Genomic DNA, 13,122 nt, shown 5'->3' with positions numbered 1-13,122 from the left:
GAATAGCAATCGAAGAGCAAAGGAGTCCTTCATTAGTTAGAATCTCCAGTCTCACCAGTAGATGGCACTTACATACTGGTCCTTTAAAAGCTCACAGTGTGAAGCATACCACCACACCTGCTCTAAAGATTACTTTTAAAGCTGCATCACTTTTGATGTTCGTTGTAGATTATGTTATTATTGTGCCTGTGTTTGGCCTTTGTGAACAGGAACAGTGTAACATTATGTCTGTGTTGCTTCTCTATGTTCATCTGAGAACAAGCTCTGTCATGCAATACTATAGTAAGACCTGACTGAGGGAGCGTTTGTATGTGTACACTTGCAGCACAGGAGAGGGTGGGGACAGGAAGCATTAATGCAGTCAAACTCAATGACCGGGGGGGGTTGAGCCGTAGGATTCATTTCTGGAACTTTTCATGGGCACTTGTTTGTGTTTGGAGTTTTAGTCCAACCTGTTTGCAGTCATTACACTTTACAAGTGCAATGCTGTTATTGCCTCCGTCTGTCCTGATATTTAAGATTCAAGATTCAAGATAAACTTTATTGTCCTATAGAGGGAAATTTGTCCTGGACAGCAGTGTCACTACCGGCGACGTTCAGGAATTAAGGCGTTGTCACACTGCGTTCCTTCTCCATTTCCTTTTAAAATTCAATAAAAGCATTTTGAAACATAAAACCAGGAATCATAACCAGTAAATAGATAAGATCTCTCAACAAGAGCAGGTTGTTTGTTATGAAATGTGATAGAAGATGGGAGAAAGGAGAGCTTGTACCGATTTGGTTTGTGTTTGACAGATAAAGGTAAAAGTGCATATTCTGGATGTAAAATATGGGATTTGAGCCTGAGTAGGTACAGCTTTCTCATAGATTGAGTTGAGTGATTTCAATTATTTCTGCTTTTCAATCACTTTTGAAGCCATTAAAGCCTGTCGTTCAATCTTTGATTTACTCTGGATTGAGAGAGGACCAAACCAGGCTGCCATCGCATATCCTATAATGCTTTCCAACACTGCATTATATAAGGTGGTCATTATATGTGTGCAGTCTAGATCTGCGTAGGAAGTGAAGTCTCTGGGCCCATTCTGCACACATGGACATCATTCCATCTGAGAAGAGAATCAATGTGGATCCCCAGATTTTTCCAGATCCAGCCTGTTCTATTGCACAGTTGTCTATCACAATGGCATACTTCTCTTGGATCGAATATCATGTCTTTATCTTTATTATTATAAAAACAAAATGTTATATAAAATGAATCACTTCCTGTGTGTAGCGTGGGAATATCGCAAACTGAGAAACAGAAAGTGTGCAGCTGATCCGTACTAAGTCAATATTGCTTGAAAGCAAGTGACGTTAATTGCTTGTATTTTTCCCATGAGTCAAAGTACCAAAATACATCCTCGACTTATTAGTTCCCTATGAAGCACCCAGAGCTCTAAGTTCATCAGGAACAGGTTTACTGTGTGTTCCCAGATGTAGAACCAAATAAAGTGGAACAAACTTCCTGAATACTTGAGGTCTGCTCATTTAAATCAGGCCTGAAAACTTCATTATTTCCTGCAGCCTTTTCTTAAATTCTTGGTATTATTTTCTTGAATATATTGTTCTCATTGAATACCGATGTTGGTTTTATGCATCTATAACTTGCTTTTACATTCCAACAAAAAAATGTCAATTTTTTTAAAACTAGTATTAGTCATTTTTAAAGGCAAGGGAAGGCAAGTTTATTTGTATAGGCAATTCAAAATGCTTTACAAGGGCATAGAAATACACTAATAAAATCACATAATAAAAGCAAGACAGCAAAAATGCAATGCTGCAAGGTTCAGGCATTATATAGATATATATAAAGATAACTATACCATAAATACCTGGAAGGAAAACATCCATGTGTACTTTTTCTGTCATATGACAATTCAACTGTGTGCTGTGAGAAATGTGGCTGGCAGGTGGCGCTGTTGCTTGCATGAATAAGCAGAAATGATGCACAATATCAGAGTGCCATACTGACTACACTGACCTAATTTTAAACCAAGGCTTCTAAAAGTGCTTATGGAATTGGTGCTCTTTGGACCTGTCTGTCTGTTGCAGCGAGTGTAAATTTGTTTGTTTGTTTGTTCCCACTGCACTGGCTCTGAGGAGGGGTGTCCCTCACAGCCTCCGCCCGCCTCTGCCTCTGCTGTGTCTCTGTCCAAAACCACTGAGAGGCTAAAAAGGAGCCGCAGAGCGACAGTGGCACAGGGCGAGAGAGTGGCGATGGCCGCCGATGGAGGAGGATGCGGAGAGTCCGTGGATCAGTACCGAGCCGAGGTGGAGCGGCTCAACCTGGAGCTGGCCGAAGCGAACCGGGAGAAGATCAGGGCTGCGGAGTGCGGTCTGGTGGTCCTGGAAGAGAACCAGGCGCTGAAACACAAGTACACGGAGCTGGAGAACGAGCAGGAGGCGCTGAGGAAAGAGTTGGAGCTGTTGCAGGAGGTATGTTCAGGCGGGACCTGCTGGTCTGGCTGTTGTTTTTGTTTGCTTTTTGTCACAGGCGAAGCTGAACGCGCTGCAGTGAGTCAGGTCAGGTGTGTGGGATCAGCTGCATCAACTCAGCTCGTCCACACCTACGATGAGGGACGTGTGTTGTTGTTGTCTTATTCCACTGTATAGTCTGTCTCTGGTGGATCAGTGTTTGCTGGTCGCTAGATACATTTGCAGGGTTTAAAAAAATAAATCTGCAAATTTAGTTCAGTTATTTAGTGAAGTGTGGTTATTTGAGGTACTGACACATCACTTAGTCAACACTGACGTTGTTGTGCGTGCCGTCACTGCTGGCAGAGGCGATCCTAGACTCTGGGGGGGCCTCAGGCAAAGAAGCTAATTGGGGCCCTTCACGATCCCTCCCTGTGCATCCTAAGCCCTCATGAAAAATGCAATCAGATGTCATGAACATTTATTTTTAAACATGAATAATTTAACATAATCAAATATTCTCTATACCACACACACACATGCAGTTGTTGTGTGGGTCTTTACACTGTCGCTGAGCAAAAACAGTGGATTTAAATGTGCTGCAACTGAGGAGCTCATGACTGCCACTCGCTGGTCGGTCTCGGACATGGCTCATGTTGATCAGGTGAGACTTTTTCTCACTGGGCCCCATTAAGGAGGTTTTGAGTGGTGAGCTGTATATTAGTGTGGTTTTAGGGGCCAATGACATCCATGAGGCCCCTTATACCATATGACTGATTCGTGGGGGACCATTTTAGATGTTAAGGGGTTTGAGTGTAAATGTGCTGCATATTACGGGGCTTCATGGATGCCCTTTTCTCCGGGACCCCAAGCGTTTGCCTGTTATGCCTGTCCTGTGAGTGCATCTCTGACAGCTTGGAACCAGAAAGAACCTGAGACGGGGAAACTCACCCTCAGTGAAATCAAGGTTGCCAGCAGGGACGTCTCTAAAAGACTAATAAAATCAATGTCATCTTGAACCTGAAGTGCATAACTTTGTATGTCCATTTCATTCATTGTAAGTGAGTCCACAGAACGCTAATTAAGCTTTTCGGCCCTATATGACCTTTTCTTTGTAAAGTGGTGTTTAGTTCTCTTGTGGACTTGTGACATTCCTGCTCTGCACACAGGAAGTGATTTGTTGGATATCAAGACCACATGCTGTGTATAAAAATGGACACAGTCTTCTGGTCTGCTGTTGGAAGCCAAAGTAAAAATATATTGAATAGACTTAGTGGGGGAGTAATTTTGCACGAGCAGGAGTCATTGCATGGGCTCCAGCACATATTCAATGAAATTTGATTAAAATTCTCCATACTATGTTATGTGGTATTGGTTTTCACCTTGTATGAAATAATTATAATGAAAAATAAAATCAATAAGTCATACTGTTTAAGTGCAGTAGAACTTTCTACACAGCAGCAGATATTACAGTATCTGTATTGCCTGCTCAGGATACTTCAAGCATACGATAACATCCCCCGGCAGCTCTCACACCAGTGTAGCCTCTATAGATCCATTTTCTGTGTGGATGGCGCCAGTCATTCATTTTAAGCTACTCAGTTTGGACTCTGAGTCTTTTAGTGTTTCTCCTAGTTATTGTATTCTCTAGACTCCCCCTGGAATTGTTTCGTCATGGTTGTCCACGACAGCTTGTGTGCTGGCTCAGTTACTTATCGATCGAAGTCGGAGCTTCCCAAACTTTAGAGGTTTGATGCACCAAAATGTTCGGCAAAACATTAAAGGTCCACGCCCAGATGTTTACATTAACTAGAATGCGGACAACATAGAAAAGTCTACTTTCCAGAAACCTTAAGTGCCGTGATACTCTGAATAATGACTTTGTTGTGTTAATAATAGTTTAGTCAGCCTATTAAAGTTCAACAGCGTTTTTTTTTTTTTACTGATTTATCTACTATATCTATTACGCTATCAAGGAACTTAGATTTGTCTCATGTGACAGTAAATGTATTATTTATGGTTTTTAGACTATTAATCTTACTAAGAAGACATTCATTCATGTTGCATTTGGCTTTAGAATTTTGTAGTTAACATTGTTCACTGCTTTCCAATGTTCTATAAACTAAACAATTAATTTAATTCGAAAAAAACAATGAACAGATTGATCGATCATTAAAAGTATCCACTGAGTATTGACATTCTTCATGTCAAGGACTATCAGGACATTGGATAACCAGTTCTCTTCAAGACTTTATACAAACAGCGTAGTTTTCTTGCTCTATAACATTTCAGACTTCAGACTTAATGCACCGATATTTGTACAACTATTTAAATCTTAAATTTGTCATTCATCATAAAAAAAAAACATATGATAAAAACAAACGGATGAAAGAAAATATGTAACATTAAAGTGCAATTGTTGCTTCACTCACCATACACTGTTTTAGGTCAAATAAAATAATAATGACATCACGGTCAGCACTCACCATGTTACATTATACATGCACGGCTCTATATTTCCATCTCCCTCACTCTTCCCTCTGCCCGTTCATGTCAGTGCTTGACTATTTGAAAATATTTGTCCTGATTCACACGCAGAATTCACATGAAGACAAAGCGACAGCGTGATACCTCCAGCAGCACGGCACTGTCCAGCCGACTTATGAATGACTGAGTGATGAGTGTGAAATGATGGGAGAGACTATGAAATGAAAGAAGCAGGGGAGTAGGGGAGAGAGGACACAGCGAAAGGATATTGGATTGTAAATATGTTAATAAGTATAATAAAAATGCTTTTCATCACTTTTCTATAGCTATAAAACAAATTGCAGCAGCAGTGCGCTTTGTTTTGATCTGTCATCATGTGCTAACAGCTGCATCCTTTGTGTTCCCCACTTCCACCGCTCGGTCGGTCGGTGTATATTTGCTCATGCCTGACAGGGGGAATATTTACTGAAACTGATGTTACTTCCACAGAAAGGATTATGTTGTATGCTCGTGCACATTCCTATGTTTATGAATCTATCAAACATTTCTCCCTCAATCTTATCATAGATTCTCAGTCAAATCTGAGCCACTAATCTTCACCAGTTCCTCAGAAATGAGGAAGACCAAAACCTGGTCTTCATGAGGACTACAGATTCTGACATTGTCAAGGTTTATTTATGGCAGAAAAAGTCCTAAAGGGATAACAAACAAACACACACACACACACACACACTGTTGTTTGCATATTGTTTTGCTTGATTTAAAATCTAATGAAACAACACAATGTCACAGTGATGGAAACAACGTGCAAGCTTTGAAAACTAACAATGACCATGATATATGTTTTTAATGTTTAATAGCAGTGCAAACATTAAGAGATCGAGTACAACACATTCTCACCATTGAGACATTGTTGGCCAATGAAATGACTAATCAATTCAAATTCCTGTAACTAAATGTGTCTTAAAAGTTATCATGGCCTCTAGTTGACTTTATTTCCTATTGTAAAGTTGTCTGTTTGGATTATACAGACAGCAAAGGGAGGCAGTTTGACAGCAGAAATGTGCCCTCCTATATATTTTCCCTTTACCCTGCTCTTTCACGCAGCCTTTCCCCGTATTTCTGTGTGTGTGTGTGTGTGTGTGTATGTGTGTGTATGTGTGCATACTGTAAGTCTCTGGAGACACCATTACTTAGTGGTTCTGGCTTGTTAGCGCTGTCTCCAGGCAGATCAACCTCAGATAGTGGCGGCTGACGGAGGATGCCATCACTGCAGAGTGGGAGGAGCAGTGTGATCATGTTTTCATCACAAGAATGATGAGGCTTGAAATCGTGTGTAGTTTGAGTCCAGTGGTTGGGGCAGCCTTGTCTTAATTACCCTGCACTCGTCCCTCCACTCAGTACTGTTAGGATTTCTGCTAAGTACAAGAAGTTCTTTTGAACATCAGCTCTAAATGTTGACCTTCTGTTGGTCATTCTGTTTAAAAAGTATACTTTAAAAATAATAAATGGTAAACAAATGCCTAACTGGGGTGGGGTTGGTGTTGTTTCCCCTCATAACTTCTGACTAAGCCCTAGACTGTGTTTTGTAATTTTCTTTTACCCCTCAATTTTTTTGTGGATTGAGTTGCTTTCTTGCTTTTATCTTCAAGCTTATATCTGCTCTTTGGATTCACCAACAGTCCAATGCTGGTGTACAGGTAAGGGATGGCACGATACCACTTTTTATTGTCCGGTATTGACATCACAAACTTCTGATAGTCACATTTATGCCATTTCAAAGACATCCTTTCCAACTGTGCGACAAATATATCCAGTATCGGACCGATTCTGAACATTACATCGGCTCATAAGTATAATATCCCAGTATGGCGAGAAAGAGAATTATAATAGCATGTTATTCACCGGGGTTACTTGTCAAATGACAAAATAACTGCATGTGAGAGTGAAGTAAGTAGATGATTGATTGTATGTCACTCCATTCCCCCGGGATCTGAACATATAATGTGCATAGATCATGTTAATGTCATGTGACTAGGTGTAAAGCTTCTTCCTTGTCCTAACAGTGAATGACTGCTGCAAAGTCACACTTGGCTGGAAAGCCAAACACTGCACAGCCTGAATGTATTACAGATATACAGGATATTCACTGTGGGTTTTCACATAGTAACCTCAGCGAGTGAAGTTGGGATGTTAACATTTAGTCTTGGTATTTCTCTTCAGGCTCTGATTAACATCAATTGTTCATTCTTAAAATTAGATTGAAGATGATCTTTCAGTGACAGAAAATGTAACTGTATTTTGTCATCTCGTATTCACTGATTTATTATGCTTTTAAATACCCCCACCTGCATTTTAACCACCCGTCAGCCACCCACCTCCATTAGAAGTAGAAGAAGATTAACAGACATCAAACAGCTAGTATTTGAAGCTAATGATGGAAAACTGTTCCTCATCACGAGTGCAGTTTGTGCCAATGTCAGCCTACACCTCATTAGCATGATTATTGGAAGAAGGGAAGTGAAGTTTCTGGACTTTTGGCCTTCAAAAATAGATACTTCTATCTCTGTGTGTGCCCCCCCAACAACCTGAATCTGATGTTATATTTCACTCAAGGTATGTCTTACATTTTTCTTAAACTAGAACAACTAAAGCGCCGTTGAAATAAGGACCGAGTAAAAAGACGACCAAAAGTTGAATGCTTCCTGGTGCGTTTGACCTGGCCCCCAACTCTGGGGCAACAATCAGGAATGAGTGCAGCTGTGGTTGTAAATCTATCTGCACTGACTGGCTAAAAGGATACATTACAGGGTTCTCTCCCCTCTCCTCCTCCTCCTCCTCCTCTTCGTCTTTTACATTAGCAGGGGTCTGCATAGGAGAGGAGTAAACATGGACAGAGGGGGATGAATCAATACCTCATGAGATGATGCCGTTCCCTCCTTTCACCTTTTCTCCTCACTCTCAGTCAACCATCCCCCCCATACTCATTTCCCATGGCTGCACCTCTTCTCTCTCCCACCGTCCCCATGGGGAGAACTGGGAGTTATGCATCGATTTCTGCTCTTTGTGGTGAAAATGTCTCATGTCTGAGCGCCGCTGTGTGTAGTGTAGTTTGCATTGTGGGGAAAACACATCGCTTCTTCCGAGTGAATTATGCTGCAGCACTGACAACGGCTGCAGCATCACTAACAAGGCTTTTACAGAAATGAATATCTATTTTGGTGCCTTACCTGAATATGGTTCAGTGCTGAGTTAAATTGCTATTTTATTGTTTTGTGGAGTTAAAATCACATTTGTGTTTGCTTGAAGGTTTGCTTTGTTGTGTATGCCTCACAGCTCGGTGGTGTGTTGACCTGTGACCCCAGCAACAAGCTAGACAGCGACCTGTCTGTCCACCTGTGTTTGACCTGTGGTGATTTCCGTGTGTGTGTGTGTGTCAGCACCTGAAGGGAAGGTCATTGGTCTGAGTCACACATTTCAGCCACTTGCATGTGTACATTTGGCTTTTGTTTTCTTTTGTTTCTCCTTTGCTTGTATGTGTTGAGCGTGAGGTGGGGGTTTGACTGTGGATGTTGTGATTGAGACTATAGAAGGAAGGGAGGTGTGACCGGAATGGTGACCACTACATCCAGCTGAATCTCTTTGTTGCTTTAACATTTTATGTTTGTGTTGATTTAACAGAGATGAGAGCGTGTAGTAAGGCTTAGGATTTCCTACAACTTCATGACATGATACATATCATTATACAGAAACCTCCATACAATACATTTCATTTTGGATAATGTATCTAAGATAAAACAAGTGCTTTATCAGCCTTTAACAGCAAGGTTTGAGCAATGAGCTTTATCCATAGACTGTATATGAAAATAGAGGTAGTTTTTCGGTTTGATATGTGGTTATTGCAGTTTGACTCTGGGGGGCCAATACAAACTCTTTATTTGTAACGTGTCCGAGGCAGCTGTAGCATTGTTTTCTTCTTCTGTGGTAAGAATGCGTCCTATTCCCAGCGTCCAGGCTTGTACCACCACCCGATGGTGAAGTGGGATACTTCCGAAGCCTGACACGCGACTATACCAGGGTCTGCAATATGCGAAGTATACCAAGGCCTTCAATGGTGTCAATTGGTAGTAGCATGTCTTCTTTAATAGCAAATAATGCAAATCTAATGTCAATTTTGTGTATAGCATATAGGGGATTGACAGCTTGTATCGTCCAATAGGTGCCTGATTGCAGGTGACACTCGGCAAACACTCGGTTTCAAAACCTGTGGCAATCTCAAGGATTCAAAACAGGGTTTTTTTACAAACCTAACTATCAATTTGTTGCATCGAAAAGGTCTACTTATTTTACAATATTTTACATTTTGTAGTGCAGCCCTATAGATAGAAAGTCATCGCTACTCACTTGGGTTGACTTTCCTCTTAAGGTGATCATGTTGTCTCCCTGCCCTCCCTTCTGTTTACCAGAAAAAGAAACATATTTTTCCGCAGTGAAATACAGTAGTGAGTGCGAGAGAACAGGAGCCTGCAGGCTGCTGTATCGATTCGTCGTCTACTTCAGCTGTGTGTGCTGCAAACTCTGAAGACGAAGGAAAAAAAGGACTTTTTCATGTGAATCAAAGCATCTTTTCATCAGTTAGTGACTTATCTGCTGTGGTTTTGTCTAGACAGAACACTTTCGTATAAGCCTCTTCCTTGATTGTCATTCTCTGCGTGCAGAGGGAAGTGAATCTTCCTATCTAGATGACCAGTGGCCATCGTGTCCAGCGATGTAGAGCAAGAACAACTACCATGGTCAGACATTCCTGCCTATCCTCTGCCTCGTCATATTTGCAATCCAGTTAGGCTTAGGCATGTATTAAATCATCCCCTAGTTCAAGCATTTAATTAACCTTGTCCTCCGTAACAAGAGTGCGGATGTCAAGTTAGGTCAGAAAGCTGAGGCTGTGATGTGCATTGTTGTATATAGAGTTGGTTCGTACTTTTATAGCAGGCTTGAGATTTAAAGTGACCACATTTGACATATTTCAACAATTTAGAATGAGTGAAACTCTTAGTAGTTTTTAACTCTGAGTCACTGCCACAATCCATGTCCTCATCCATTCAGACCATCTTCTCTGTCTCACATTTCTTTTAATATGATAATCCTGCTCCTGAAAAGGTGATATAGACCAAAAGCATGACATAGAAACACAGGGACATAGACAAATGGATGTTCTTGAAGTTATTTGTGTAAAAGTGTGACAAAAAAAAAATCAGTTAAATAATCACATCCATCTTCACATGAGGGGTACGGGGTACACCCTGGACAGGACACCAGTCCATCACAGGTTCACATAGAGACAAGCAAACTTTTCACTCTCACACTTTAGAGAGCATGTTTTTGGACTGTGGGAAGAAACCGGAGAACATGGAGAAAACCCATACACAAGGGGAGAACATGCACACTCCATGCCGAAAGGCCCTTGTATTTACTCCCATGCAAAATGAGAATGCTTGCATTGGTTGACTACTCGGTCAGAAGCCTTTATTTAATAACAGTGTACCTGTAGTAGCATAGAGTACACATTTCCCACAGGTCTGCAGGCTTGGCATGGCTGCTCTTCTTGACATGGCACAAAAGCACTGAATCATCCAGAGAGGCCTCTCGTGTCACTGGGGTCACTGTATATTTGTGCATGCTGGACTTTCTATTGTGAGCCCCTGTTTGTCTACTTTGACTGAGCCCTCTTTATTAGGTGAGACCCACTGCAGAGACAAGAGACAACATTATCTGTCTCTTTCTCTCTCTCTGGCTGCATCTGCTGGCCAATACCAATCAGCCTGTAAGCTTTCAAACACCTCCATGATTTTTCTTTTATTGACATCCTCATTATTCATCATATTTCCTCCACAAAAAAGAGATGGAAGTCTATAAGAGAGAGAGGGAGGGATGTAGGAGAGAGGAGCCAGAGTGGCTCGATCTCCATACTTCTTACATTAGTGCTCTAACGCGTCTTTTCCCCCAGGCAAGTTTCATGAAGACATAACCATGATGGAGGAGACTCAGACTTAGATAAGGATCAAATTGAAAATTGTCTTTTGCCATTAAGGGGAATTATAGTTGAGGGAGAAACCACTTTAAGGCTTCGGGACAAGAATAAATGAAAGTGCTAATGACTTTATTGTCCTTTGAGACATTAGAGGTGGAAAATAAATAGGGGCGATTTCAAGATCTGAAGAATTAGTTTTAAATTATGCAGAAAATAAAAATGAATATGCAACTTGTACAATTATGTTGTGTAACATAAGGGAGCTTAATAATTGAACCCTTTCACTCACATTTAATTGTGTTTTTGAGTGTTTGGGAACTTCTTAGTCTCTGTCAAGTGTTTATTTGCATCCTGAGAGAGAAGCTTTGTCGTCATATTGACTCACCCCAAACTATTTGTTAAAAGGCTAAATATAATTTGGTTGCAGCACCTCAGATGTTTCATTGATTTCACTGATATTAAAAATGTGTGTGTATGTATATATACATATACGTGTGTGTGTGTACATATATATATATATATATAGTTGTATAGTTAAGACATTCAAATATGTTGAGATATGTTCAGATAACTGCAGAATTGATCAAAAAAAAATAACAGATGAGTCTTTCTTTCTTTCTGTCTGTCTGTGACTCATATGTTTACTTAAATGACTGGACTCAGGCTTGAATAGCAGTTAAGTATGTTTTCAAGTGCGCCTTTAGCCATGGCAGAGCCCAACCAGTAGGCCATGTGTTTCTGCAGTCACCATGCTTGTGATCTCCTTGAGGCTGCTTGGGGAGATGGGGGAGAGAGGGAGAGTGAGGGAGAGAGAGCACTTTATATGACACAGGTTGAGCTGCTGCAGTCTCTGTTTCCTTCCTGATCAGTGCTTCCTGGCAAAACATGAAATTGTGCGCCCCTAATAATCTTACATTTTAAGATGAAGACAGACTTCAGGGACTCACACCAACAAAGGACAGTTTAAGGATGGATTTAAATGCAAAAGAGAGACAATAAAGAGACATTTGAGATTCCTCAAACAAATCATATGCCCGGCAGCTTCTGGTCTTCTACCAATTTAATGTTCATTCAGCCAGGCACACTGAAGCGTGTTCAGCCTGTTCATTCTGGGAGCGAGGCCAAACATAATTTTTTATCTTATCATGAACAGACTTAAGCCAAAGTGCATCTGTTTAACAAGCCACACCTTTTTTAACTAAACACAGCGTGTCCTCTGGCAGGACTTTCAGCACCGTGTCCTACATTGTGTTGGACAGAAAGCAGCAGATGTGAGTGACACCAGTGTGGATTTTCCACCATGAAGCACATGTGGCATTTGCAGCTATTATTCTGTATTATAGTCTTTACGTGCATTGCAGTATATTGTTATTATAGGAATAATAGGCGTTGTTGCATTAAAGAGAGGAGGAAGAGTAAGTATTCACAGTGAAAAAAATATGCCTTGGTTCTCAGCATTAAGCATTCTAGTAATGCTTATTGAGCATCACAAAAGACAGTGAAGTGGCTTTTGTCATTATTTTCAATCCTCTGTAATATTTTTTAATCTTGTTTGAGTTTCTGAGTGGAGGAAATATACATTTGTCCTCCTGAGTTGCTGGGATGTGTTTACCCAGCTTCCCCTCACTGCTTGTGTGTTGTTATAGATGACAGATCTTGGCACTTTTCCCTGTGGCTGATAAAGCACATGGAGAAATGTTGTGCCCTTGTTAAAGGGTGAAATATGCCGGAACAGTCTCTCTACCATATACAGCCTTTAGCTCCACCAGCGTGACATAAGAAAACTGAAAATGAGTTGTGTTGTTTAGGTTCAGTTTTATGCAGCACTATTTGTTGACTTCTGCCGCTCTGGAGGGCGTTTTCATATAGTTTGACTGCGAGATAGTCATCAATTACTCTTTTTGCTCGGGTAAATCATAGTTCCATAAGAAATGACCAGTCTGACTGTGTGGTTAATATGAGTTGCATCATGGGAGATGGAGGATCCAGTGTCCTATATCTAGAATCTTTACTCTTTTGTTTCAAAAGAAATTTAAAAATGTCATCCACTCACGCAGTTTACGTACCCTGACTGCATACATACAGTGTGTTTGTCAAAAACAACAAATCGTGTGTGTATGTTTTCTTCCTTCACTGCGAGTTTCTGAGCT

At 40.8% G+C, this 13,122-nt stretch overlaps 1 protein-coding gene across 3 annotated transcripts in view; it reads left to right on the top strand.

Annotated features, from left to right (window-relative positions):
- The first annotated feature begins 2,150 nt into the window (after positions 1–2,150).
- The window catches only part of bicd1a (bicaudal D homolog 1a), a 29,383-nt gene continuing 18,411 nt past the window's right edge, over positions 2,151–13,122 (top strand). For all 3 annotated transcript variants that reach the window (XM_044035192.1, XM_044035191.1, XM_044035193.1), the window contains exon 1: positions 2,151–2,475. In XM_044035192.1, coding sequence (XP_043891127.1) covers positions 2,257–2,475 — 219 coding nt within the window. In that variant the 5' untranslated portion in view covers positions 2,151–2,256. The remainder of the gene's footprint in view (positions 2,476–13,122) is intronic.

This window comes from Solea senegalensis, linkage group LG10 (assembly GCF_019176455.1).
Source record: "Solea senegalensis isolate Sse05_10M linkage group LG10, IFAPA_SoseM_1, whole genome shotgun sequence".
Taxonomy (NCBI): Eukaryota; Metazoa; Chordata; class Actinopteri; order Pleuronectiformes; family Soleidae; genus Solea; species Solea senegalensis.
This window is presented reverse-complemented; position numbering and strand designations above follow the sequence as displayed.